At 42.8% G+C, this 26,751-nt stretch overlaps 1 protein-coding gene across 3 annotated transcripts in view; it reads right to left on the bottom strand.

The window, feature by feature from the left end:
* Positions 1-2,778: 2,778 nt before the first annotated feature.
* The window catches only part of VAPA (VAMP associated protein A), a 38,500-nt gene continuing 14,527 nt past the window's right edge, over positions 2,779-26,751 (bottom strand). For 2 of the 3 annotated variants that reach the window (XM_070361783.1, XM_070361784.1), the window contains exons 2-7: positions 21,978-22,130; positions 18,944-19,047; positions 18,448-18,528; positions 11,821-11,955; positions 7,862-8,035; positions 2,779-6,041 (exon numbers count right to left, since the gene is read on the bottom strand). In XM_070361783.1, the coding sequence (XP_070217884.1) occupies positions 5,883-6,041; positions 7,862-8,035; positions 11,821-11,955; positions 18,448-18,528; positions 18,944-19,047; positions 21,978-22,130 (806 nt within the window). In that variant the 3' untranslated portion in view covers positions 2,779-5,882. The remainder of the gene's footprint in view (positions 6,042-7,861; positions 8,036-11,820; positions 11,956-18,447; positions 18,529-18,943; positions 19,048-21,977; positions 22,131-26,751) is intronic. The other variant, XM_070361785.1, reaches the window with a different exon arrangement.

Genomic DNA, 26,751 nt, shown 5'->3' with positions numbered 1-26,751 from the left:
ATAAACATGATCATTAAACTTTTACAAGAAATTCTGATTTTTATTTCAGTTATTTCACAAAACTTAATTGATGGCAAAGTACAGAAGGGCATTTGAAGAAATACTTTGCAACAAAGCTTCCCTTTGCTTCTCTAAAGTTAAAGTTGGATTTTTCAAATCAATTATTTCCCTAAATTTAAATCAAAGCAGCTTGCTACACACCCTTGTATATTTATCTACATACTGCACATTTAAGGATACACACTTAGGATTAAAACAGCACACGATGAAAAAGCAAGTTTGCCCCCAAAACTACATTAAATTCTTTATGTAACTCCCAACAAACCTTTACTTCTTAAAACAAGGAATTCACTAAAATGAGGAATTCTGCTAGAAATGTCAAATGGACAAGTACCTGCAATTCTTCATAACTTTTTTTATAACTCCGTTGTCAGTTATTTCTTTCCCCTCCAAAATCTACATTTTTCCTCAAACTCCATAAACGTGTACAACACTTGATCTCTTTTGTTCTTTGTAGGATTATAAAGTGAAAGTGAAAGTGAAGTCGCTCAGTCACGTCCAACTCTTTGCGACTCCATGGTCTGTAGCCTATCAGGCTCCTCTGTCTGTGGGATTCTCTAGGCAAGAATACTGGAGTGGGTTGCCATTTCTTTCTCCAGGATTATAAACAGTATCACAGTTTTAGACTATGAATGATCAAAATCCATACACTTGGTTTAATCATTAAATATTTAAGGACCCTGTAGATTAAAGACTGAGGTCACACTCTGTTCCTCCAGCTGTGAAGGTCACACAGAAGCCAGTTTCTGAATTCCACTGTCTCCTGCTTATGTGACATTGATAAATGTGTTTGGCCATGCTCATCCTGGCTTTATTTAAGAGCTGAGATTGCTAGTGGCCAGTTATTTCAATTCTACGGGAAATAAAGGCAAGAAAAAAGGTCTTCGAAAATTCAGGACCACAAGGTTCCAAGGTTCCAGTCCACCCTCTGGATGTGTGGGCTGGGCATCATGGATACAAGACAGCTGACGGGACTCAGTCATTTCACACAACTGACTGTCGGACACCCCTGGGTTATGGTTTCCTGGCGGAATCTTGGAACCCATCCATCCTCGGGCACAGGAGGGCTGCATCATTTGTGCAGTCGGCCACAGGCATCACAAGACCATGCCAGCTACGGCCCTGACTAGGACAGGACATGAGGCACCCCCTCCACGAGATGGACCTCAGTGGGCCAGAGCCTGGGCTCTAGGACCACATCATCAGGACCCAACGCCTGACCTGTTACCTAGATCCCCTAAGCCTGAGCATCCTTCACTTCCCTAAGCCTGTCTGGCCCTCCCCGACAAAGGTGCTGAGAACAGCACCTGTACCCCGGGACGGGGGTGAGGACTACCAGTTGACCTAAAAGTAACACTGGCACACTGTGATAAAGATCTTGAAAACCATTCCGTGCTTTGAGAAACATGACGGGTGAAACACGTTCCTCAGGTGGGTAATCACTTTGGGTGTCTGCTAGCAAAGCAGTTATTAAAGCTGAACTTCAAAACATTTGTCAAATCATTCATTTTTGGACAGATGATTAGATCCTTTTGCAAGCTAAAAAACTTTACTGGTGTTCTAACCAACCTAACTTCACAAAGACAGCTCATGCAGTAGTAATCCCTAAAGGTGATGCCTGCAAGTTAATAAAGGTTAACATACTAAGAATTCTGAAAATGCAGGTTACCTATATTGTTAAGACTTCAGTCTTACTTAAAACTGATTTTGTACCTTGCTTTGGCATTTTAAAGACTCTAAAGCAGTTTTCTGGCTGCAGATTTAAATGACTGGAGCTTAAAATAAAAGACCATGCCAGGTCTCCACTCCCCACCAATTAAGGGGTATCTCCGCAGGTACCAGTCAAGGGTCAGGACACTTTCTGAACTGCATCACACCCGCTAATGCATGGGTCTGGTCACCCACCACTGAAATCTAACATAATGAATAACTATCTTCGTAGTTTCCTACACCTTTTCCAAGGTGGGTGTTATTAATACACACTGAACAACTGGAAAACAAGAAAACCAGTTTTAAAACAAGAGCAATGTGGTAACAGGGAACGTATGAATAATTAGAAAGGGAATTTACCTGGCCAGTCGAGCTTTACACTGTAATTATAATGCTCAAAACCTTACAATCAAGAATGTGATCACAAAGATACTTTAGGATCACAAAAACCATTTTTGCAGTCACTTATACTTGGTTTTCAATAAACCTGAGAAAGTATATTAAGTTAAAAAAAGATGCAAAGTTGTATGCAATTTATGGTTATGCTTGATCAGTACTATTATAGGGAAATATTCGCAGAAACTGATGCTGGATGGCAGAACTTAGCATTAGTTTTTTAATACATTTTCCAAATTGCCTAAAATGCACACCTCATGATTTCTACAATCAGAAATGCAGGAAAACTGAACTCTCTCTCCCTTCAAGGGTGATGTTCTCACTTCTCTGTGCCCACCCCACAGGCTGGGAGTTCCCAAGAGGCCACGGCTGCCCAGGGCTCTCCAGAAGCTTGGCTCTCAGGGCGGGAGAGTGCAGCTGTCCCCATCTCCTACCCAAAAGCCCTTGACCTCCAGGTCAAGGTCACTAAGAGAAGACCACCTGCCAGCAGACTCGAGTCCCAGTCAGTGACAGGCCATCACTCCCTGACGCAACATGAGCACAGGCATGGCCGTACTCCATGGAGATCAAATCCCCTCTTGCTGCTTTTTAGAAAGGAAAATGACACTTCACCACGTTTTTGAACAGTTTATTTATTCACACAATAGTTTATCTCCCTTTGAAAGCTAGCATATGAAGATCACTTATTTACCTTGTTTTGTTGTTTTTCCACATGGTAAAACCTTGATCGTCCCCTAATTCTCATAAAGGTCAATGTTTTAAAATTTATGCACATACCAGAATCAACGAAAGCAATGTGCAAAGCTCTGGGAAAACTAGTGCTTGAATGTTTTTAAAGTGGCAGAAGATTACAATTCAGGGATAAACCCTGTAAGGAACTGTATTTTTTACCTTATGGGTAAAACTTGTTTTCAAAGTGGTATATTTCGGATGATTACAATCCAGAACTAAATCCCATGGCAGACAACATCCGTTTTAGGGGAACTTCTGAGCTAAGATAATAGAAAGAAAAATTAAGAATATTACTTTTCCCTGATGAGAATTTCTGACTTTGATACATACTTTTTTCCAAATGTCATTTAAGGTGACATACGACACACTCAGAATATAACTCTTAAATCTGTCTCTTGTAAATACAAGAATGGGCAAAATTACGTACATTAGTTACAGGAAGAACATAGGAAGGCGGTGCACTTAGCATCACATAAGAAGGTTAAGGCCTTAGATACCTGGCTGTGGCTTCAGTGACGTCAACAGCGCGTTCCCCTCATGCTTACATTCCAAGTAAGCAGGCAGGCAAAGCAAAGATTTCTAAACATGTAAGTGTTAAAGATAGTTTAACCTCTATATTACCAATTAATACAGTTGGGACTCTTCTCAAGTAACTGTCATAAAGCGGCCAAATCACACTTCATATGGAAATAAGGCGCCTCCCATACAGTCAGAGCGCTTCCTGGAATGTAAAGCGGAGGAGCAGCCCAGGTGGACTTTTTATGTTGTACACGGTTCCCAGCTAAGACCAACCACTGCATCACACAGTCTGTGAAATGCCTACCGGAAAATGCATTTACTTCTTACCAGTTGGGAGGGGGTAATCCTAGCCTAAACATTAAAGCCAGACATGTAGGTGAGACTATTCCATGGTGGCCTGTGATTTCATCTTAGGACAGGAAGTTTCACACTGTTATTAAACAGCATATTAATGTCCACTATTCCTGTCATGTCAAAGTTATCAGAAACAGACAGGAAGCTGGAGTCCGGAGAGCAGGCTTCCTGGTCCGGCCCTGCCTCCACCTCCCATGAGACATGAGCGAAGTTGTCAGCTCCCCAAAAGGCCTCAGAGCCCTCAACCAGAAAACACAGGAGCTGAACAAATTGAACCCTAACTACACAGGATTCCCATCAAATGGGATTCTGCTAAATTTAGCTTGAAAACTGACAGCTCTAAAACTACTGGCCTGATGCTCATCAGGGAGAGATTCAGGCCAGGGGGCACCTGCTTCTGCACTGACGGGGTGGGATGGCAAGGCTGCTGCCAGCGTGTGTTTCCAGGTTCCAAGTAGAAGGAGCGTCCACCCTGGGCTCCACGCAGGCGGGTGGCTCCAGAGACATGCGTATGTTCTTGTAACTTGTGCACACAGGCCAGGGGTTTTCTAGAAGACACCACACAGCACATGGATCTGACAAGCCCAAAACACATCTGAAATGCAAATGCAACCAAATACTTCAGACTGTTTCTCTCCTTCATAAAATGCACACACAGATGTGAGGCCAACACCCTTCACTGCACGCCAGGTCCCCAAGTCCAACTTCCCTTTCAGATATGAGTGCTTCTTTTACAAAACCAACACCTATTTTCAAAAATCAAAATTTGCTTGGATTAGATTGTACTTAGTAGAAAAAGTGAATCTATTTTTTCTAGTTTCAAGATTTTCTATGCCAACACAGAAGTAACTAAGTGAGACATAAGACTTAAGTGCAGGGAAGTACACCAGACCCCGCCACGCAGTTACACCGAAAACCCACTTCACGTGGCTGACACAGAGACTTGCAAAGAAGGTCATTTTTCACAAAGGAATTCCCCAGGCTTACTCAGTAATACCAAAATTCCATAATGGAAGTTACCTCACATGTCAAATTGGACCGGGGTGGGGGCGAACTGCGGGGGTACATTTAAGTGTTATTCCGAGATGCTACAAAATCACTAGGCTGGTCAAAAAGCAGTGATTAGAACCAAGGAAAATTAGTCTTTCTCGAGAAGATAGACACTCAAAGAACCTGAGAACAGGGTAAATTAAACAGAATCGCACCACAGGGCAGACACGTAAACTGACTGACATCACAGCACTTTTTTTTAATTCTCACGATATTTGCTTATTTTGTATTATCTTGAAGACAAACGGATTATGACCTTCTAAAATACCAAAAGTGTCCTGAAATCTTACCAATTCCTTTCCTTAAAGGAACGAGGCCTTTGAACCACAAACACCATGACACCTGCAAGGGTTTCCGTGAGATAAGTCATGCGTTTCATAACCCAGATCGCCACACAGCGCGCTCCCTGACACCCGCCTCAGGACACGACAGACACAAGCTATCGAGCAAGAATCTGTTAACAGTTTTATTATTTTTGTGTTAAATACCATGGGACAGGATTGGAAGGATGAAAAACTCAGTCAACAACTGCCTCACAAGGGATAAGAAAAATTCTGCCATGATATTAGCAAAGGTGAAGGAGAAAATTTACACTGTACGAGGCACCATTTCCCCACAGAATACCTCTTGGCATTTCCTGAATGAGTGGGATTAGCAATCTAAATAAATCATATTTCAAGAGGTAACAGCAACAGATAAAATTTAAAGGGATTATTAAAATAACATTTACAAGACTCTGAACAATTCTTGAACTCTTATTAAAACCACAAAGAAAGAACAATTCTTTATTTATGAATTTCATAAAGGACTGAATGTGCAATGACGCCTGCTAGGGACGGTCTGGTGGCGGTGGCGCTGTCCGGAGCCCAGCACTCTGCTCTTACGCGTTTCTTTCTAACCGTGAGACCGTTACGGGCGAGGCCTACATGACGCTGTACACACAAAGCATGGTCACCGTGGGCCACATGGTCACCGTGGGCCACACTACCAGTGAGATGGCAGGTAAACGAATCTTTTCTGGTCAAGAGGAAAAAAAGAAAGAGCACTCTGCATGCTTCACTCTACAAGATGAATTTCCCTAGAAAGAATCCAATGAAAATGGCTGCAATGACAACAAGAAGTGAAGGAAGAGGACTGGTGACGTTCTCTCTGAAGGACACAGCTGAGGTGGATCCAGGTTTATCCGAATGTGCTACCTTCCTGAGCCGTAAGCCTTCATCCTAGGAAAAAACACAGGCACAAAAAGAGATTTCAAAAACAAATGGCATCAGACCACAAGCTACAAATCCAGAGACAGACAACAGAGCCATACGCAGGTGACCCAGGGGGCCCACAGTGTCCTCACAAACGGCCCTTCAGCCACAGATGACCAGAAACAGGTCAGTGCTAGTCAGAGTCCGGCTTACACACGTGGCAAGCCAGCCCCACACAGGGAGAGCCGGGACCTCGCGGGACTGGGGGAGAGGGAGGGTGTGAGTAAAGGGCTAGCACCTGGCCTGGACCACGGAGGAGACACAGGACCCTGTTTTGTAAGAAAGAAGGGACACAAAAGAGGGGGAGAGCTGCTCGCAGGACCCAGGCCCAAGGCTCTGCACCTGGACTGGAGACCACTTTTCTGCAAGGTGATCTCCACTTCCAGAGCAGAGCGGCTGCTCTATCCTGACTGATGCTGTCTCACACAGCAGTTTCTGACAGTCAGCCTGGGATTTTAGGGGACAAGGTTCTCAGTAACACGACAACAGTCACTCAAAGTAGGAGGCTGTTACGACACTTCACCAGCTGCAGAATGACACTGGAAAACACCCACACCTCTGCACTAAGGCAGTTGGCTTCACCTGGCCTACCACTGTGACCAGAGAGGGGGCAACGCTTCACATCCTCAGCACATGCTGGTCTCGCTTCTCGCACTCCCCCCGCCCCGCCGCCGTGCATTCACCAGTAACACCACATGCCCTTGGCGTCATGCTGTCTGCCTGTATGCCCGGCTGCTCGGAGGGGCTGTGGGTTTGGGTCTTGTTCCGGTTAGTCCTATGTGGACACCAAAATGACTCTCAGTCCCAGAGAGAACTTTAAAAGGCACTCCAGATGACTCTGCCTCCCTGGGTTTGGGGTGCGGCCCGGACATGAGGTAAGAGCTCACAGGAGACTCCAATGAACAGGCTGGATGAGGAAGAGGGGGTGGGGAGGTGAAGGGCAGTGGGAGATCCTGCCCAGGGAGGCTGCCGCAATGCCAGCCCCGATGTGAGCTGTTAAAGGGCCAGAGGTCAACTCAGTGCACCAGTGGCCTTCAAGGTTCTTTTATCTTTTAAAAAGCAGGATGCTTCTTCAAACAGCATCTCCTAGAGAACATCAGTCAATTCCACCACCTGTCTCCCAGTGTGCTCAGCCTGGCAGTTCCTGGCATTCAGGCCTCAGCTCTCTGAACACCTGGGCTCAGCACGCTGGGGAGCACACCGTCCACCAAACACAGAACTGAGGTCACGGCAGGTAAAGGCAAAGTGCAAACAGCAGCCCCCTTACAACTGCATGGGGCTGTGCGTGGTTGTGAAACAGAGACCATCTCTCCACCCTCCAGGTAGGTGCTCGAGGCAGGGGCCTTGGAGAGGGGCTTGGGAGAGGGAGAAACAGCCAGAAAAACCATCTCAGCACAGGTCAAGCCACCTCACAGGAGCCTTCAATGGGAGTCATGCATGAAATTTAAAATTTTCTAAGCCCATTAAAAAGGTACCAAAATTGATAAAATTAGCTTTAATAATGTATCTTTTACTGAATCCAGTAGAATTCAATATTATTTCAACATAACAATACAAAACAGGGATTTTTCTTGCACTATGTGATCACAGCACATCTTAATTCCAATGAAGCACACCCTGGTGGCCCGCCCTGGACGACGGGGGCTCCTCGCGGGGACGGCACTGCTGCCGCAACCGACGAGGCCAGGCCCGGGCACGGAGGCTGCGCCAGCGAGCAAGAAAGCGGCAAGGCCAGGCCGGCCCCCAGCGCCCAGGGCGCCGCCGAGCGGGGCCAGGCGGGCACTCACCCTCAGGAGCCGGTTCTCTTCCGACAGCTTCATCATCTCCCCCTGCAGCCGCTTGCACTCCTCCACGAGCTTCCTCGTCTCGGTGTCACTGAGGGAAACGCTGTGCGGCTTTGGCACGGGCCCGTCCTGCTTCGCAGCGTTCAGGGGAACGGCTTTGCTGGGTTCCATGTCGTTCTGCATCACAAAGATAGCAGGCGGGGAGTTTGTCAACTGACAACTCTCCTTACTGGTTTTAAACAAAACTTAAACTCCACATCCTTGTCCAAGAAATTATTTACACAGCAAGTTCTGACAGGTTTCAATTTCATTATTAACGGTTTTAAAATGTCCAACATCTGGTCCCCTGTGACCAGCTCTACAGGACAACAGTGAGCACGAGTGGTCACCAAGGTCCGAGCACGTGGCTCCCTGCTCTGCACCCACCTCCCACCCCAGAGCAGCGAGCATGCAGCTCACATCGTCCTCCAAGATTCTTTCCTACCACACCTCAAAGTCTGGGAGAGCAAGAGTCACTCGTCTGTGCGTTCACCCCTAAACCCAGCACCCCAGCCAGTGGTCACTCAACAAGGACACTGAGGGATGCCTGCCCGGATCCACACACAAAGTTCACGGTCAGTGCTGATTCTGCAGCCCGAGTGAGGTGCCGGAGGGCAGGGGGATGCAGTCGCAACCACTCAAATGAAATCAGACCACCTAAGAGAAATGCGTGAGAGAAAACCCAAGTTCTGTTCACAGAAAAAAGTCACTGGAGGACCTGGAGCATGAAGGGGAGATAATGAGCACAAACACGTGTCATGGGGAAAAAGCAGGCAGGGAGAGTCCGCCTGACAACTGCGCTCAAACATGAGTGGCCCCCACGTTTATGAAGTAACACTCCCTGCTGTAAGTCATCAGATTCAGTACAGGGCCAAAGTGGTGCTCTGGCACTCTAAATTACAACCCCCGCGTCTTAAGTCAGGCCAGCACTGACCCATGTGACCCGGCGGGCCCCCAGGTGCCCTGAGCCTCAACTGGACACCTGTCCACCTGAACCTCCTCTCCACCTTCAAGCACCCCAACAGGACTAGCACAGCAAGTCTTGTCTTCAATTAAAATGTTACTTGCTAAAAATTTAACTTTTCAGATAGCAAGATATAAACTGCTTTATTCAGATATAAAATTCTACCAAAAACATTTTCAAAGTCAACTTTACGGCAGGTTCCACAGTACTCACCAGAGGATTTAATTACAGTCAACACCTGCCACAGCATCCCAGTTCTGGAATTCACACTGAGTACAAGTGGGGACAAGACATACTTCCTATGAAGGGGTTGTGCTCTGATTGCTATGTCTAGATCCATGTAAAAATGAACACCACTGATTATACTGAGGTCCCAGTCAACACTCAGATCCCCCTCTCTCTCCGAAGCATCCCCACCGGGCCGGGTACAAGAAGCTTGCTTCATGATCCTCTCTGCTTCTGTGCGAGCCTCCTCCTCCCTCTCTCCCTTTCCAGCCAAGCCCCTCAGGTCTGCTAAAAATCCCGTTTCAGACGATGGTACCTTCCACCAATAGCTTCTCTCTTCCTTTCCTTCATAGTCACTAGAGTTCACTTCAAAATGGCTTCCCAAGACTTCTCACTTTCCACCTGAAAGCAGCCCAGCGACTGGGAACCAGGATGGCACGCGGCCTTCCTTCCTCCATGAAGACCAACGGTCCACAATACCACAACTAGGGGAAAGAGTATCACCCTCATGCCAGAAAACTAAGAAATTAACAGGAGATACAAAAGGTCAACCAAGCAAAGACAAAATTAGAATGAGGACTCATCAAATTCTTCCCAAATGGCTTTTTATTTTTGAACAAATTTTTGAAATTCTAGAAAATTGAGAATATAAGAGAGGAAATTACCTCCCATTCTCTCATCAATTCAACATAACTATTATTCCTGTATTATCTTCCAATATTCTTTCATATGCATGTTTTATAATCTCAGCATACATTTAACTTTTAAATCTTTCTTTATTCATTTATACGTACATCTTTTAAGTGTCATTCTAAATGACATGATGTCACTAAATACTATTCTGTGCCTTACCAAAGTTACTTAAACATTTCACTCTTATTAACATCTGATGGGAAGCTCCCACTCTGGGATTTTAAATACCACCTCAACTGACAGCATCTCACAGTGACAGAATGAGATCTTTTAATTGAAAATTTTCCTTAATGTAGTTATATTGCCTTTATAAGGAAAAGGAAAAGAAATGTCATGACCAATCTGTGGTGCATACATGTTAAAGAGTAGAATGCATGGGATAATAGTGAAGCCTAAACACTTGTCAGAAGTGAGCCCAACAGGTCATGAGATAGTCACACTGAGTACGTGCACACACACCCTGTGATCACAAGATTCAGGTCCCTACAAACCAGTCAGCACACACAGCAGGGGAAAGGAAATCCAATTTACTGATTAACTACTTTACAATGGAAGCATACAGAAGCTAACTCGGGGTGGCTAAAGAAGGGTTGAGTGGGGGGCGTCACTGGTGTGGGACAAGCTGGAGACACCAAGGCTGCTGGGACCTAACTACAGGCTCCACTGCATGGTCCCTCCTCCAGAGTTGCTTCAGATGCTCCCCCAAAGAGGAGATGGGTTCTTCTGAACCCGTCTGGACACCAACTGGAGGCATTCAACAAGCTGTGACGCCGAGCAGCCAAGGAGCAGTGACGCTGCGCACATCTAACACTGCAACTCGGAAGAGACTCAGCAGTCAAGGCCATGGTACCACGAAGAGCATGCTGCCCTGTTTCACATGACTCAGCCTATCAGCAGTAAGCCCCTCCACCTAGGAGATGAATTTACCGCTGTACTTTTTAGAAAGCCTCCTTTAGAATCTCAGTTCCAATAATACTCTGAATTATTCCCTTTAGGGATAATTAGAAAAAGTGAGGGCTTAGGGGCTGCCAGAAAAGGAAAGGTGCGATAAAAGGCAAATATGGTTTCTGCACTGAAGCCCTGGGATGGACAGAGGAGGGAAAGAACGCACACCGGGGCAACACTCGTGGCTCCTGGGGGAGTGAGGGGTCCAGGGCATGTGCAGGGGGTAAAGAGCAAAGCCCAGAGCTGCAGCAGGAAACCGCAGGAGGCTCAAATAAGACGTCAGCTGAGAGGAGGCAGTGTTGAATATAAAGTTACCAAAATATCAATACATCTGCAGTCTAAACTAAAATCACAAAACTGTTAGAAAGTATTAGGCCTTTAGAGAAAGGAGTAGGTTTTGAAGCCTTAGTGTACGTGTTCTCTGAAAGCCAGAGCTCCCCAGAAGCAGGAAATGCGAGAGAGAGGCAGCCTACGGCACCAGGGACACCCCCAGGAGGTCAAGGTCGACAGGTGTGCCAGTGTCGTACTCAACTGGATGTTAGGTGCACACAAGCATACACAAAGGCGCACACACGGAGACACTAATAAACTCAAATGTGACCTCAGATCTGTAGGGCTCCTGCCACCATTCTCCCCCGGGGGGCACCAACAGTTAAAGACAGTGACCGTCAGCTGCATGGGACAGATGTGAGGCAGAAATCTCACTGATCTTTCTTATGTATAAACATAAAACACCTGCCTGGAGAGTGACATCCACCAACTCCTCCCCCTTGACTGACACCTGCTGCCCCCATCAGATTTTTCCCAGAAGATGCTCCCCAAACCTCAGTGACAGTGAAAAAGCATGCCCACTTCATAATAATGCTCCCATTTACACTGTTCTGCTCACGACTGGGATGTTAAAAGAGAAGAATTTGTATGCGTAGTTTTTAAGTGACTGTGGTTCTGCTGTCATTTTAAACATAGCTGAAATTTTCAGTTCTAGTTACTGCACATAAAACACTCACAATAAATACCTCGCACGTGCTCAGTGACTACGTCACCGTGATCAGTGACACTGGCAGACTCGTCTATCTGTCAGCTCCCTGAAACAAACCTTCTGCTTCTCCTGTTTGAACACACTGAAGGCCCTGGGCTCATTCTTCGCACTATAAGTGGTAGGTGCTGTGCCTGTGCTGTTGATGCTGCTCAGCGGAGCGACGGCCACGGCGGGCCCTGGAGGAGCGTGACCCTGAGGTGCAGGGGAAACACAGTCTCAGATTCACACCGAGCTCTGACCACGCCTGCGAGGGACTGGGGATGACTAACACAGAGATCATTAGGCTCTCAACATTCAACTTATTCTATAAAGACGTGTCAAACATAAGAAATAGTAATAAATAATAGTTATGTTAAAGAAAAAGTACCTTTTTGAAGTTTTTCTATGAATTAGCTACAATCAACTTGCATTACGTTCACTAAACTAAATGCATAAACCTTATTAACCTTAGGCCAGCCTCATGTTGTCCTAGAATGAGGACCTTCTACCTGCGTGGCTTCCAATTTTTGTTACTAATGAATACTTGTCAATACCTGAAGAACAAGCACTTCAGTTTTCTTACCTTTGAAAACACTCAACTTGAATAATGTTTAAATTAAATAAATTTTTCCAAGGGTTCAAAAATTACAATATATTTATACACTTCTGTTTTCAGCACAGACACCCCTCCCACAAACACAAACATGCGCGTGCACACACCCCTACCTGCCTCCCAGGATCAAGACACAAACACATACAGAGCATTCTAGCACACCATTGTATCTCCACAGTTCTCTATCTTCTCAAATTCCTTTAACACACTTAAAGATAATACCATACAAAAAGGCTGTAGCAGACTCAAATAATACTTACTGATATCCAGGTCACTATACATAACTATGATAAGACCTCTCCATCTTACTTGATAATGCCCTGTCGCCAATCTGTTCTTTATCTCAACAGAAAATAATGCACACTTAATCATAAAAAATCTTTATACACAGGACCCCTGAGGTTCCCTTTCTTGACTGCCCTTCACTCTTCATTATGATAAGTATTTTTTCCTTGAAAATAACATTGTATCATAAAGCAAATGTCATTAACAGATGTTAAATGGAGGGCTTATAAATGAAATGTAATACTTTTTTAAAATTTGGAAAATGTCAAGTAAAGTTGGTGGCCTAAAAAAAAAAATTTTATTTCAACAGAATTAAGTGATCAAATATCATTACTAACAAGTTAATTTAAAACCATGAACAGTAACTGGACGTCAGATTTCACAATACAGAGATAATCATAACTAACAAGCGTTAATAACTCAGACAACTGCGCTTGCCATGAACTTACTAAAACGCACCACCAACGTGCTCAGGACCCTGAGGACTGGGGGCCACAAGTCTCAGTGCCTAAAAGCAGAACTGGCCAGGAAGTGTTAGTAACAGGACCTCTTTTCATTCTAAAATGAAAGGTTTCTTGGACTCCTAGACCATTCTAGGTACGATCCAAATCAGAGACCTATTTCCCAAAAAGAAGCCCATTTTCTAATGATGGTTCAAATACATTATGACTGTTTCATCACAAAAATGACCTCCCTAAACAATAGACAAAAAAATACATGGACTCAACCACTATACTAGCACCCTTCCTACAAGATAACCAAAACCTTCATTTTCTTAGTTATATATTTGGCATCAAGGCTCTAAAAACCCTAAGGAAATCAACAACATAATAACATACTCTTTTCCAACTGCCTTTAGGAACAGCAAACGCCAAGAACTAACAGCACACCTGAACAGACACGGATCCTCACACAGGGTGCCGTACCTCATGTGCTTAACTGACTGTCTACTTCTTTGGGGTGGCTCAGGGAGGTGGGTGAGGGGCTGCGGGCAGGGGTGAGAGGGGATGGGGTACCAAACGTTAAGACACACTGAGTCAACATCACAACGCTGAGACTTGCTGCCTACACCAACTCTGAGAACAAAGTATAACAACTATGATAGCTACCGCACCATCTATCAGCTTTGGATACTAACTAAAGCTTTCTAAATGGATTACTAAAGGTCCTAAATTCAGATGGGCAACTCTTCAGAATGAATGTGGAAGGGGCCGCTAACTGGCATGGGCTTCTCTTCAGGTCCACACTCTAAGCGCTGAACACAAGGCGAGTGCCATCTGGACAGAGTTGTGTATTAAACCACAGGCTGTCACCAGCAACTTGGTCAAGACTAAATTGAATTTTGTGGAAATTAACACACTTTTAAAAACATATAAACGAACAAACTAAATAAGAGGTGAAACCATGTCACCATAGGAATTTACTACACAATAATCGTACTACATACTAAAAAATGTTTCGTACTTTACTTCTAAAAATACATGCTACTGTTTTCAAGTGTGTTTTCCTTGAATAAGGGAGTGTCCTCCTTAATCAATTTGTGTAGACAGCATTCAGCTTCATATGGCACCTAACCAATTTATCTGTAGTAAACTGACAAACTTTATCTATGCAAACCACGACTCAATGATGCCCTAATTCCCTAATAAACAAAGTTCTTACTAAAGTGAAGATACATATACAGAAATGGGGTATGAAGTAATTTCATAACTGTACCTATGGCTGTTAGAAAGAAAGTAGTATGTCAAAGACACTATGATCTTAGAGCAGTTTTATTAACATCGTCTGTAGTTAACACTGAACTGGAGTGGCAAGATTCCATTAGGGTCTTACCAACAGGGTCTCATCAGTAGATGAATAAAGCATTAGAAAAGAGGTGTTTCAAATGTACTTTTACACACAGGTGTGTGTATCCATACATATATATAAGGTTTCATCCTTAACCATTATAACAAACACACAAAAACTTTGTATTTTTTATATTATAAACATTCCAGGTTTGGTTACTTTGACGCTTCACATTTTCTATAAAGATTTTGACACAAGGGAAAGCTGACACCTCAACAGGAAGTCACTAATCAACAATTCAGATGGCAGGTCTGGGGCAGGCTGCACCCACTTCAGTGATCCCTGTGTCACAGGGGTTTCTTATAGAACCTGCAGGTTAGCAGCACCACAAGAATGAGTTTAAGCAGGAACAGTTTCCAAACGAGTATTTTACAGAACACCTGGTACCAACATGGAAACTCTAAGGGGCTGAAACACAAATGAGTTTAAGTCTGAGAGTCCACAGAACACAGCAAAGAGGAGAAAAGGAAGGAGGTGGCAAAGCTAATGGAACATATCGTCAGAAGGACACAGTGAGTGGAGGCCTCTAACCTAAGAGAAAGACTGAGAACTCCGCCCCTGACTGTACCAGCAAGCATCAGATGAGCGCCACGTACTTCTAACACAATGAGGCAGGAGTGACAGAACCACCACTACCCAACCTTCAGTGAATTAATGGACCTAAACCACGTCTTCTCACTTTCAACTCTACTGACATTTAGGGCTAGAGAATCTTTGCTCTGGGAAAGGTCCTGTGAGTGTGTTCCTGGCCTCTACCCACTAGCTGTCTGTAGACACCGCCCCCCGCCCCACCCCCCCGCCACCCCAATGGCTGTGACAACCAAAAATGCCTCCAGACATGGACAAATGTCCCCTGGCTGGGAACCACTGTCTACACACCAACAGCTGCTAGCTTCAAAACAAAAAAGACACTATGTGCCTCCCTGAAAGAACAGATAATCATCTATACAGCAGTCCTGCCCTCTCCCTCACCAGCAAAAAATAAGCCTCAATTTAATCCAGTCTCTAGATTCGATTACGGGAAATACCAAAAACAGCAGAAAAGTTAGATGACATCTGAAGGATGCAACCAACAAAAGCCAGGCTACAGGCAACTCTATAGGACAAACCTGATTCAATAAACAATGTTCAAGAGGAAAACAAGGGAATATACAGTTTAAGAGTCTTAAGAAACATATCATCCAAGAGCAGTATGTTTGATTTCAAATCCAACAAACTACAAACGTCCAGATGACACTTGTGACTCTGCCTGGCAGTGTGATGTTAATGACGCATTAAACTTTCAAAGACTAACGACAGTGGTGGCTTCACTCTTCTACTCTTCTTAATACCCTTCGCTTTGAACAATATATACGGAAATAATAACGGATTGAAATTAATTCATTAATTATGTCTGAGATGTGACTTCACACAGTATGTGAGATGGGAAGTGATGGAGATGAGAGAAAATCAAGCTGGTTCACAGGGGTTAACTTACTGTTCATTTTTCTAGGTATTTAAAGGTTTCATAGTCAATTGCTTTTAAAAACTCATTACCTTTAGCAAGTATCCCCTATAATTTAATTGGTCAGTAAAAACTATACTGCAAGTCCAAGTAGTTCAATAAGTGAACATCCTTCTACAGCCAGTATATCAAGCTCAGGATCAGCCACTCTCTGGCGAACTTTGAAATTGCTGAACACACTCCAGGTTACTAACAACCTGCTCTGGAAAACTTTTAGGACCAAACTACTTTGGCTTTAGCTCCATGGTGCGGGGTTCTGAGCTCACCACGCAGTATCTGTTCAAGCCTTTAGCAGACCCAAAGCCACTCTAGCTGGATAATCTGGGCTACACCTCTGTCTGGTGCCCCTGCTACTTCCTTCCCTGTTTAAGGTGGAAGATGGCCGGGCCCATCTATCAGAGTCATGTCATTTCCCTCAATCTCTGGTTTGGTTTCCAATACTACCTGGGTCCCGGCCCTTTTCAGATTATAATATCAAATGCTCTCCAATCCAGAGCATAAGAGAAGCCCAGTTGAAAGACAGCTCTGTGCTTATTAAACAACTGTAAAAATCATAAAGCTCATAAAAGTGAGAAAATACCCAAATGTGTTTTTAAAATAAGTCAGCCCTATTCCAATGAACGCTGCCTCCTGGAACACATCTGAAGGGAAGGACAGCCTGTGTGGAAGAGATACCTGCAGCTCCATGTTCACACAGCAGCAGCATCTACGACAGACAAGACAGGGGGCAACCTAAGTGCCCATCAAGAGAATGGATGAAGCAGCTGTGGTGTATACGCACGGACTGGAATGCGTGTATACAATGGAATATTATCCAGCCATTAAAAAGGAAACCCTGCCATTTGTGACAACATGGATGAACCTTAGGGGCATTATACTAAGTGAAGTGAGAGAAAGACAAATACTGTATGATGAGCTCACTTACACATGGAATCTTAAAACAACAACAAAGTCCCAAACTCTCAGAAACAGATTAGGTCTGTGGCTATAAGAGTCGGGTATGGGGAGGAGCAACTGGATAAAGGTGGTCAGAAGATACACACCCCCAGATAAACAAGAACTGGGGATGTAACATATAGCATGGTGACTACAGTTAACACCACTGTGTGGTACACTCAACACCTTTTAAGAGAGCAGATCCTAAGAGTTCTGATCACAGGGGAAAACTGTTTTTTTGGTAGTTGTATGAGACAATGGATGTTACCTAAACTTACTGCAGTAATCATTTCACAACGTATGGAAGACTAGTCTTTATGCTGACACCTTAAACTTATACAGCATGTCAACTACAGCTCAACAAAACTAGAAATAAAACAAGTCAACCCAGACAACGTGCTACTGTGCTTTCTTGGTTCCAGTAAGAACTGCGCAAGCTATTAGCCTCCTGGCAGCCTCAGCGAAAAAAGAATGTGAACTCCATGTGGGAAGTGTCAAAACTTCAGTGCTGTTGCACCACCAGAACCTTGCTCTCCAGTAAGAACATGTGTTCACATTCTGTCTTTGGCAAATATTTTAAGATCCCCTTAAAAAGGCATTAAAAACACAATAAATGATTTGGTCAACACCTAATTACCACTCAGGCACTTTTTCATTTCAGCTTATCCTCAAAAAGCAGCACAATAATCGAGCCCATGTATTTAACCTCCAAGTTTACTTTTCAATAGGGCAAATGGCCTCCAGAGCAAAGACAACAGTCATGTAAGATTATAACCTAATTGTGCCAAACAATGCTATGTGTTCATATTACTTTATGTGTTAAATCACATGCACACAAATCTACCGACCCCTCAAGTCCCTCCTAAAAACCACAGAAAAAATTCAAATTTGCATTTCACAAAAGGAACAGAGAAAGCAACCACAACCCATTCTCTAAGGCTACTTTTTAAACTGTCTCTCAAATTTTATTTGCCTCACACTAATCAAAACACAACATAAAAATCATTTACTAAGGGATAAAATCAGAATTATTTTGACCAATAACAATAGTGAACAAAATACCTGGGAACAGCCAAATCTGGAATAAATGTTTGTCCATGTAAATTAAATCTTACCCCTAGGCTGCAGGTATAGCTGCCAAAAAGCAGTTTATGTCTGTAACTTAATTATATTTATGTATACACACATCTTATTCTAACAAAGAACTTGAATTGGTTTAAGTGGTAAGATTTTGGTAGGAAGAGATGGTTCTTCTCCATCATGCAGCTTTTTTAATTATTTCTTTTTTAATCATACTTTTAATCAAAAGTATCTAAAAGTACTTTTCCTCTTGAACAAACAAAATGTTGTAACATGAAAAGAGCACGTCCACACCATGTTTTTAAAAAAAGCCTAGGCATCGAATCTAGAACAGCTATATCATGCATCACACACCCACCAAGGCCAAAACCAGCAGCAGAAGTTAAATCTCAGTGTAAGAGCTGAGCAGCTTCCAATTTTCTTAAATTTTTCTACTTACCAATTTATCATTTTCATTGGGCATTTCAAATACACATCTCAATTTAGAATCCATTAATTCATCGGGTTTCGCTTCTTTCCACTAAAAACAAAGGAAACCAAACAATGAGACAGAGGAAATACAATTGCGACAAGTAGGTTTCCTCTCAAGGGATAACCAAAGGGTTAGTGTAGCTGCCTGGAGACAGGCTGGGAGGTTTCCAGGTGCCACAGAACTTTCTACAGAACCTTACAAGAGCTACTGTCACCACCATTAAAACCACACTAACATCCCTAGAAACGACCAGGCTTCACTGTTAGCAATGCACTTCTAAACTGTCTCTAACAAATACGACTTCAAAATTCCTTCATTCTTGACATGAGTTAGGATTATCCATAGAGAAGAGATGCACAGATCTTTTTAATTTTAAAAAGTAGGTTTCTCAATGAAGAACTAAACAAAACCCAAGTTTAAACAACATTCCCCCAAAAGATTTCTGTTCAATTTCTCTACTCACCACAGCTTCCATGTCTGAAATGTTTGGTGGAGCAAAGATGGTCTGTACCATGAACTTGTGTTTACTCTTCTCATTGGGGTCATAGTCAAAAGGCTGCAGCATTACTGCAGAAGAAAGGACACATCACTGACTTTTGACCATTCCCAGCACTCACTCACTAATTTGAAAATTTAAAGAAAACCAGGAAAGTTGCAAGAAACACTGGATTATTAAAGTTGATTCAGAATCAGTTTTATGATTTTCAATTATTTTTACCTTGTCTACGTTTTTAATTTGCTACATCTTTAACAACCCACAAAATAAATGGCTATTTAAAAAAATAAGTATCTATAATTTCCCTCTCTAAACTTAAGTTTGGAAAATTTTCAAAACTTTGCTAACGTTAACTATTACAATGCCTATAAACTCAAAATCTAGTAAATTTGTATTTAAAACCACTTATAAATTTAGTTTTCACATTAGTATTTAGTGATAACAGCTCTTAAAATCAGACAACTGGAATATTTATAGGAGAAATTCTAGGTAACTTAAAACTCACTACCATTTATTAGTGCTTCAATATAACTAGCTTTTTCTAAAATAGATTTTAAATAAACACCTATTCAAGAGTTTATCAGTGTGTTTAAATGCGTCTAAGCCAACAAAGTGTAGAAGGAAACCATACAGCCTCATCATTTCTGAACTTTTCCCACTGTCCTACTAATTATATTTAAAATTTTTTCCCAAGCATTTATGGTTTTCAATGGCCTACAAGAGGTTTTTTAGAGGCTCTGTATGGTTGAAATTATGTAATACAATCTAATAAGAGATTATAAAGAATGAATCAGCAATTCCACAAAATATGTACACAATACTGTGGAGTTAACTTCCCTGCTAATATTTAGATATTTCTAAGATAGATGTCAACATTTTCAAAAACTCAGATGAAATTAAGCAAATCCAAGAAATAGCAATTATATAAGAACTTCTTCTTTATAAGGTCTGTCTGAGAGATCCTTAACTCCCATTATGGTAAAAAAAAAATTTTAACGGCCAAATACACAGCAGTAGAAAATGCACAAGATAGGGGGAGTCCCTGGTGGCTCAGTGGCAAAGAATCTGCCTGCCAATGCAGCAGACACGGGTTCAATCCTTGATCCAGGAAGATCCCACAGGCCACAGGGCAACTAATAAGCCCTTGGTACACAACTACTGAGCCTGTGCTCTGGAGCCCAGGAACCACAACTACTGAGCCCGAGTACCTAAAGCCTGTGCTCTGCACAAGAGAAGCCACGGCAATGAGAAGTTTGCGCACCACAACTAGAGAATACCCATGCAGCAACAAAGAACCAGCAGCCATAAATAAGTAAATAAGCAAAATTATGAAAAAAAGAAAACGCACAGGATAAATGTGCGTTTATCCAGATAATGCACAATCTATCTCCAGGAACACCTTTCACTGAACAACCACCCCAGGATATTCACTAGAAACTGAATAAAAAGAAAACTTCAAACAAAGATGTGAAGGTGACTTGCTGACAGACCTCATAACAAGAGAAAGACAATCTTAATCCATAAAAGTGCGTGCTAAGTGAATATGCAGTCAATCAAGGAGGGCTGCTGGACGAAGTGTTAATGGAGAACCCCTCACCCACTGAGGTGCTGCACTAAGCTGGAGTGCCAAGCTCCAAGTGGAGAAAAGGCATCAAGGATGCGTGTGGACACAGGAAGGAACCAGTGTGTCTGGAGGTCTTAGTAACTCAGATGCTCAATACAAGGTGGGGCTTATTGTGGGAGAAAGTGCTTTGAGAAATATATACATATTCTTAAAAAACACTAATACCGGAAAAGCTCCGTGAATTAGAACCCTCCAAGAAAGTCACTCTGAATAGTTCCATGGAATCCTAGGGTACAGATGCTTGCGCCAAAACCCATTTTTGACCATGTGGATAGAAATTATTTTATCTTCTTCCAATTGAGCTGTAGGCTTGTGGCCTTAGAGAGCAACTGCCAGAACACACGTGCCCACTGCATACTCTTCTCACTGCCCGCCACCTTTCCCATGAACCAACAGCTCGGACAAACACGACAGCAAGCCTGCCCGGCTGCCACACCATAAAACTCCTTCTCCGGGGCCTCCAGGCTCTGCGTCCGGGGCTAGGGACCGAGGGAGGATTCGGTGCCCCACAAACCCTGACTGCGATCTGGCCTCAACTGCCGCGCATCAGGTTCCACCGCACAACATCTCAAGGAGCCAGCCCCCAGCCGGCTCTGTGGGCCTGCAAACTGGAACACTGATACAGAACTGTGTGCTGTCTTAGTCACACCTGTCAGGATTACCCAGGATACTCTGTGTGCTTTGACACACACACGTCTGGGCTGTATCCGCAGAGACTCTACTCTGGAGAAGCCCGTGCTGCTATGACAGGCCTTCACAAAGGTGAGAACCACGGCCGGAAAACAGGAGTAACTTGTCTTGGTGTGGGGCCTGAGAGGCGCTGCCATTAAGTAACCTGTACCCTCGACTACCTTCCTGCCTCCACTGTGAGACAGTGTCATGAGGGAAGAAGGAGCAGTCTGGGGGCACTGACTGTGCTCCACGGCAGGAGCAAGCAATCCGTGTGAGGAAGGAGCCACCATGGGCCCCGGACTTCAAGTAAACACAGAAGGGCCACAAAACTGACATGGCATTCACAGTAAAGACAGAAGCCTCATCAACTACTGTAAGTTACTGGCCAAAGATATACACTGTACATTCTTAAGCAAAAGACTGGGAATAATCCCTCAATAGCTGCATGTAAAGCATACCAGCTAGTTATCTATGGGAGAGATGAGAAAAGCCAAAACTGATACAAAATTTCAAAGACCAAATAGTAAGGGCAAAGGACGTGGTGGTAGTAAGCTGCAGAAATAAAGAACAACATAACATTTTAGACGGACAGTGACTGCTTTCAGCCCACCCCACCCCCAAACACACCCCACTCCACCCCAAGAGAAGGGGGAACTGTCTCTGCAGCAGTGTGCACACAGGGAGGGCAGCATGAACATGTGCTACCTGAAACGGTCACAGTCAAGCCGGGGTCAATGATCCCACTGTTGGGCCGCACACAGTACCGACGAGGCGCTGTCGTCTTCACTTTGAAACACACTTTTCGATCTGAAGGATTTCGCAACTTAAGGTTTGTAGTGACTACATCTGTGAAGGGGCCTGTAAGATTTAAGAAACAAAAACAGGGGGGGAAATGTAACTGGATTCACACCCACACAAAAACAGAATTCAAAACTGGACAAACAAAACCATGACTTTATGAAGTCCACGTACAGGTGGGGACTCAAGGAGCCGTGCTCTCTCCTTCGTTGCTAACCAACCCATAAAATTCCTACTCGAACTTTTCTTGTTTTCATCAAGTAAAATGTGTTCTGAAAGTTTCACAACTTACGAAATAAGCCCCAAACTGTATTCTCCCAGTACATGCTTACCACATTACTGAAAAGATCGGTTCTCCAGTGCCCTGCAAACCAGAGCCCGTCTTCAGACTTACCTGACCGAGCCAAGGGCAAAGTCTCTCCACCTAAAGCCAGCAGGCCCAGAGACAGGTGGTCCCGCCCCAGCTCCATCAGCTTTGATCCCCTCACTCGCTCCTTCTCTCACTCAGGTTCATCACATGCTGACTAAGATAACTGTGTCAAATGCTCTACATACAAAGGTTTTTTAAACTTTGGTTCAACACCCAAACATAAAATTGCAAAACAAAGAAACCAAACGGTGATGCAGTCCTGCCTGAATTAAGTAAATCTAAGACCGTTTTTTGTTTTTAAAAAAGGGGGAGAGTGGGGTGCAGAGAAACAGTACAGTTCTCAGTTCAAGAAAAGCCTAAAGACATTTTATGCAGATTTAGACAATAAACTGAATACTGGTTAATAAGGAGACAGAAGATAGAACTTAAAAAATATGTCCCCATGAGAAGCAACAACCACACACTTCTCACTAACCCAAAAGCAATTTTAAGTGGTTTCTAAACGGAAAAAAAAAACCTTTAGAAGGCTGAAATCAAATTTCAAGGCTGAAATTAAATAAACGAGAATAAACATGTCTTTTAAAACTGTAAAATATTTCTAGTATGCTTTAAAATGTTTCTAGTAAGGATCCCAGACTGAGAAAATTCCCCAACTCTGCCAAACAAGTTTCCCACTTTGCTGAGTAGTGGGAAGTTATCTAAGACAAAGGCTTGAAGGGAACAACACACAAAAATGAAGGACAGTGTGAGGAGGGCGGGGTGGAAAGCAGACCAAACTGATAAGAGGAGAGGAAAAGAGAGACTTCAAATCAAAGGCCAGGAAAAAGCACTTACTTCAAGCCCAAGGAAATAATTAATTCTAATCTGTGCTTAAAAGTTTTTTGAGTTAAAAGATATTTTCTAACAAAGATTTGGAACTGGGATGAGAGGGAGGAGCTAGAAATAAGAGAACATTAGAAGAAAACACAAAGGCAGAGAACCAGTTATAGAAAAAATTTTAACATGAAACAGGTATTTAAATCAACAAGTAGGCTTTTTTTTTTTAACATATACAATCTACAGGAGAACTACAATCTCTTGGACAGCTCGCTTTCACTTCAGCTTTCACTTCACGGTCGAGTCCCTCACTGTATCTGCACATTACTGCACACCCTTGCTGCTCCTCCCAGCACGACGACTGCTTGCACGTTTTGACAAGCAGCTGACACCCCATCTCCACACACCCATCCCGGGAGTAAGAAGCCCCCAGCTACATTCTGCCACGTGAATCCACTGGTAAAACTATGAATCTTAGAGAGACAGATCCCATTTCCTAACATTCTCAAAATCCACAAGTTACTACAGGTAACTGAGAACGTGTCAATTTTTATGTTATTATTTCAACTAGGATTTTAACATTACCGCTAAGTATAATTTTTAAAAGTTTGTTTTCAGAAGTTTCTTAGTAAAACAGCTAACATTTTACGAATCTTAATTTAGAACAATCCTGCATTTTCATAACATAATTATATAACCTTGTTATTTTAAATTCAATTTCTAAAATCTCCCCTATTTTAGAGGAAAGTGCGAACTATTCAAAATAAGGTAAAATAACTGTTTTTTTAAACTGATTTTTTAAATGACCATGTGTCAATTTCATCAACATGAATTCTGAAACACTACTCACATTTTAGATTGCACATCAGGGAATATAAATCTTAAATTAACAGACTGTGATCTTTCTAGACATGAAAATGCAAACTATCTAAAGATGAAAATAATACGTCAAAAAAAAAAAAATTCACTAAAACCAAATTCTTAACTGAATATGTTAACCTCCTCAGTAAAATGTAAAATCACCTGTAACAAACCCACCTAACAAATGCATCTAAGGTTTTCTGCACCGCTTTGTCCCTCTAACCAAGTCTCTCAATAAGGGTTGCTTCCAGCAGACAGTTCAGAGTCCAAAGCCATTTTCCAGGTTAAAATGCAAAATCACCAAGTACTAATGACCACAAGCGTAAGAACCAGATTTATAGCTAGAAGCAGGTTCAGGTAGAGATATGTTACACTTTGTGGGTCACAGAAACTCTGAGAATCTCACGAAATTAAATGTAGGTATTCTGTCTGACGGGAGGAATGGAGGCGCTGCTGCTGGGGGAAGGAACAGGACAGCAGTGTTCTGTGACGCCCAGGCAGACCCGTGCAGTCAAGGGCCCACCAAACCTGCACACAGCCCTCCAGACAGCCACACTGCTAAAAAAAAAAAAAAAACTTTTCCAGAAATACATCTATTGCAAAAACTCTGTTCTCTCTTTGTCCAAAAATCTAAAATGTGAGTTCACCAATACAGAAAATTATTCTACCAACAGCAATGCCACTCAGGACATGTGAATCCTGCAACAGGTCTGGGACAGTCAGCACACGTGTGTGGGTGACGGTCATGTGAGTGCACCCACGTGCATAAAGATTCTCTCGCCCTGATTTCAAGACGTTAGAGAAAACCAGTCAGCCTCCACCAGACAACTCTTGCCTCACTTCCCTTAAAGCTCACTTGTTGAGGGAGGTCACAGGCATCCGGCTACTTCATTAGTCTTCCAGTACAGTCTATATAGATGTACTATCTATCTATCTATATACAGATACACTACATCTAGTACAGTCTACATAGGATAGATCTTCTACTAGTCTTCCAGTACAGTCATACCCAACACTTACACATCGAAATGCCTATTACAAATCCAGTTTCTTCTCCTGTATGCTATAGTCAGGGCATATATTAAGATTTTCACTATGTACATTGGTAGTTGTAATTCATACATGAATTTCATCTCAGAATACAATACTGGGCACTACAAAATATAAAATGTTAAAATGGGATACTGTGTCAAATAAGGTTAAAAACTACTGCATTCTATCAATACTCTCCAGCTTTACTAATATCCTGTGTTTTAAACACCTAATGCTTAGGTGTTTAAACTGTTTAGAAAAACATGCAGATGGTCACCGTAAAAAAGAGTAGTTAGCTGTGCAGGGAAAGGAGGAGGGCTCTGCTGAAGCCAAGTTCCATTTCTGAGCCTGGGCCGTGACTGCACGGCTACTGACTCTCTGATAATTCTATCAACTGCACATGGTTTTTCTTTTATGAAAAACAGTACTTTTTTTTTTTAAAGAAAAGATGACTCTTGGTATAACCTTAAAAAAAAACTGAAAAAAACCTGTGAAAAGCACTTCTGATGAAAAAGTGAAACATTTGAAGCAAACTACATAGGAAATAAACACCCATGTTTTGAGGATTTCTAAAACAATCCCTGTAATTGAGAGAAATCCAGCCATGTGTCCAACATAAATGCTTAGTTTAACATTTAGAAACACAATTACTACAACAGTCCATTTAAGATTATTTGGTAGTAAACTAATCACCAACCAGATACCATCTGGTATTCCCTACTTGAGAGATGAAATTTCACTGTTTACACGTAAAAATATTCCACATAAAACAAAATTCCACACAATACAGATTACATTTAAACTCTCTTACGGAAAAGAAACAAAACAAAATTAATTTTATTAAAAGTCTACCTTTTCACCACACAGGCTGCCCTCCTCTCCTCCCCTCTCAAGCAGCCAGGCCACTTGGGGTTACCAAGTACTCCGCCCTAACTCTACCAGTTACCATTCCCCGTAAACCAGCACCCTAGCCTCAGCCCCAAACTGACAGAAATGTAACATACTTCAATGTGGGCTCAGTGTTAAAAAGCCTGGAAAAACCTGTACCCTCAGACTTCAGAAATGTAGGAAAAGCTTAGGGCCACTCACCTGGAAGGCTGTCCTTAGGGAGACCGGCCTGACTCCTTTACCTAAAAATGTATTCCAGGCACGAAACACTGGCTATCTAAAATTTAGACCAATGATTTCCTTTTAAATAGTTCTCCAAACCATCCAATCTTAAAAGGAACACAATTGAGCTAAAAACAACTAAAAGTAGAACCACTCTGACTAAACAATCTTTAAACTGGTTATCATCTGTCCATATTTTGATGTAAATTGCTGTTAAAAGTTTTCTTTAAATGCCAGGCTTTGTTTAGTTACAAAGAAAACTGACTGGCGGGGGGGGGGGGGCGGTGGGGGGAGAGAATAGTTGCCTTTTCTCCCAGCGTTTTGAAGAATTTCAGAGATATCAAAATAACTCAACTGTGAATAGTCCTATATGCATCACCTAGACTCTACAACTGACACCTGCTGTTACTGTAAGACCTAGCAACCTACCTAGCCATCTGTGTCCATCCATCTTATCTTCCTACGTTCCAAGGTTCTGAAAACTCCTGAACA

Source organism: Bos mutus, chromosome 24, assembly GCF_027580195.1.
Source record: "Bos mutus isolate GX-2022 chromosome 24, NWIPB_WYAK_1.1, whole genome shotgun sequence".
NCBI classification, from domain to species: Eukaryota; Metazoa; Chordata; class Mammalia; order Artiodactyla; family Bovidae; genus Bos; species Bos mutus.
This window is presented reverse-complemented; position numbering and strand designations above follow the sequence as displayed.